Source organism: Triticum dicoccoides, chromosome 1A (genome assembly GCF_002162155.2).
Source record: "Triticum dicoccoides isolate Atlit2015 ecotype Zavitan chromosome 1A, WEW_v2.0, whole genome shotgun sequence".
NCBI lineage: Eukaryota > Viridiplantae > Streptophyta > Magnoliopsida > Poales > Poaceae > Triticum > Triticum dicoccoides.
Genome location: NC_041380.1, coordinates 350,330,844 through 350,333,800, shown reverse-complemented (window position 1 = coordinate 350,333,800; position 2,957 = coordinate 350,330,844). Strand labels below are relative to the sequence as shown.

At 45.5% G+C, this 2,957-nt stretch overlaps 1 protein-coding gene across 1 annotated transcript; it reads left to right on the top strand.

Moving 5' to 3' along the window:
* Positions 1 to 1,498: 1,498 nt before the first annotated feature.
* Positions 1,499 to 2,554, top strand: LOC119272369 (probable glutathione S-transferase GSTU6). Its single transcript, XM_037553877.1, has 2 exons — positions 1,499 to 1,873; positions 1,960 to 2,554. Exons 1-2 carry the CDS (start codon positions 1,553 to 1,555, stop codon positions 2,344 to 2,346), a joined length of 708 nt encoding a protein of 235 aa, XP_037409774.1. The 5' UTR covers positions 1,499 to 1,552; the 3' UTR covers positions 2,347 to 2,554.
* The last annotated feature ends 403 nt before the right edge of the window (positions 2,555 to 2,957 follow it).

The window sequence follows — 2,957 nt, the reverse complement described above, 5'->3', positions numbered from 1 at the left end:
CGCGTATTGTGGAACGGAGACACCCCCTCTACAAGGTGGGGGACGAGTCCTCCTACTTGGCCACTCTCTTTGGCTTGACCAATAAGTACTGCCAACATATCCGCTACAATGTTAAACAGCATATGAGACATGGAGTCTTCGTGTCGTAACCCCTTACGTGTCTGAAAATAATGTCTTGTATCATCATTGACTTTTGTTCCGACACTTTCTTTCTATGGACATTTCACTTGGGAGCCTGCTCTCCTGGTCGAACGCGACATAAGTGATGTCCGGAACCGAGATCTTTGATCCTATCACGACTCCACTCCTGACACTGTGGATGGAGCGCTTTAGCAAGCCCGGCTGTTTCCTAGATCAGACGATGGTCGTGGTATGGTTTTGCTTGGTGACGCGTTTTCTCTTGGGGGCATTGTCTCGAAGGTGACTCGTGGTTTATGTTGGTGGTCATTAGCGTCTCATGTGGCAACATTGATGTGGATGAGTGAGATCGGGGTTACGACAAATTTGTGGTAGTCGGCTCTTCGGCATATTTCTAGCATCCTAAGGATCGTTTTCTTACAAAAGAGTTGGTGCTGCGGCAGCTAGGCCCGGCTGACAACGCCGACTTTTCCATCGAATGGTTTAGCTAGGCGATTCTTCATGGCCCCAACCTTCACATTTCTTTATCCTAGCTCGCCTTCAGACTAGGAGCTGCCTTGCCTCCGGCGTGTGTGGCCGGTAGTTTGGCATAAGCCGGCAGGTCTCGTGTGCTCATTGTAGCAAGGTGTCGTTCCGCTTGCCCATGCATAAGTGGTGACGATGACAGTTTGTGGACAACCTCAGCGGCGGTTCGGTGGCGTTTGTTGATCCCGTAGGTAGCAAGGTCGCTCAGGTGCTCTCTATGGACACGTTGCATCGGTTTTCTCTCGGTTTTTTGTATTAACAGGGCTAATTTTTTCTCTCAATTAAAAAAATTGGGTCAAATGGACTTTGGATAGAAAAAACTGTACTAGGTCTGTTTAGGACACATGTAGATGTGACATAGTTATGTCACATCTAAGCTGATGTCCACTCTGTTTGTGGTCTATTTTTTTTCTAGTTTTTCTTTCTTATTGCTGCATTATGTATTTACGAGAGTTTAGATGTGACATCATTAAAAAAACATTTAGATGTAAATTAGACAAACTGAGTGCTAGTGCGTCATGCTATACGAACGTTGGCTTGTGCCGCACTGCACAAAGACATAAGCCGATACGTCACGGGAGTCAATGCCCCAACCATCGTGGCCTCTTAAGCTAGCGGTCAAAAGTTGGGTTTGACCGAACTATTCAAACTGATAAGTACAGACTATACCAAACAGATGTGTCAGTTTACCTAGCCTTCTTCTCCAAGTTGGGCATGTTCATCATGGGGATCTTGCTTGCACGCTCCCAGTTTGCAAGCATCACGGATGACGCATCCAAACTAGCAAACCAAACACTATATATAGATGATCCACATAACTATGACCCACCAACCACCTAACGAAACACAAGCCAAAACAAGCAGCTCAACCTTACACACACAGATCCAGATGGCCGGAGGAGATGACTTGAAGCTGCTCGGCGCTTGGGCGAGTCCATTTGTCGCCAGGGTGAAGCTTGCGCTGAGCTTCAAGGGCCTGAGCTTCGAGGATGTCGAGGAGGACCTCAGCAACAAGAGCGAGCTCCTCCTCAGCTCGAACCCGGTGCACAAGAAGGTGCCCGTGCTCGTCCACAACGGGAAACCCATTTGCGAGTCAATGATCATCGTTCAGTACATCGATGAGGCGTTCCTTGTCGGCCCCTCTCTTCTTCCCTCTGACCCCTACGAACGTGCAATTGCCCGTTTTTGGGCCGCCTACATTGACGATAAGGTTTCACATCTATCTTTTTGTGCATTGAAATTTATGGCACGGGCATTCGGGGTTTGATTTTACCAACTTAATGTGATTTTGTGCAGCTCGTGACCCCATGGGTACAGTCGTTGAGGGCCAAGACAGAGGAGGAGAAGTCTGAGGGGGTTAAGCAGACATTTGCCGCGGTGGAAACACTGGAAGGAGCCCTGAGGGAGTGCTCCAAGGGAGAGGGCTACTTTGGTGGTGAGACCGTCGGGCTTGTGGACATTTCACTTGGGAGCCTGCTCTCCTGGTTGATTGCGACAGAAGTGATGTCTGGAACCAAGATCTTTGATCCTGTTAAGACTCCACTCCTGGCAGCGTGGATGGGGCGCTTTAGCGAGCTCGACGCTGCCAAGGCGGCGTTGCCAGAAGTTGATAGGGTGGTCGAATTTGCCAAGAAGAGACAGGCACAGGCTGATGCCGCCGCCGCTGCTTCGGAGACCAAGTAAACGTCATGGAAACATAAGTCCCATTGAATAAAAAAGAGTGCATGTTTTCTATATAGCATATATGATTGTTGTTTGTATATCGATTCTTGATGTAATGGTGCCAGGGAAAATTAGTGCATGTGATATTTTGTGAAGGTTTTAAGATCATTTGTAATATTTTGTAAAGTTTTAACATCATTTAGTACTTGTATTCTTTTGGAAATCCGTATTTCTGTTCTTGCCATTTGAATAGTTTCACTTCTTAGAAAGTAAGGTTGTACCAAGTCTGCGACATTTATTTTGAGGCGGAGGGAGTATCTAACTAAATACTTCATTCATTTCAGAATAAAGATCATTTAAAAGCTGAGCACATCAACTCATGACAAACTGAAAGTGTTCTCCGGACAACTCGTCATGAAAATTTGCATGCAGGAAGATGATTCAACAATATTTGTTGCCCCCAAAATTAATATTTTTATTTCTAAACTATATATTTTTATATTTTATATTTCACGAGGGTGCATTGGAGAAAGAGTGTAGAAACTCCATGACTCTTGCTGATGTAAAGAGTTATTCTTATACTTCTTCCATTCCTAAGTATAAGTATTTTAAAGAGTAGATATATTTTAAAG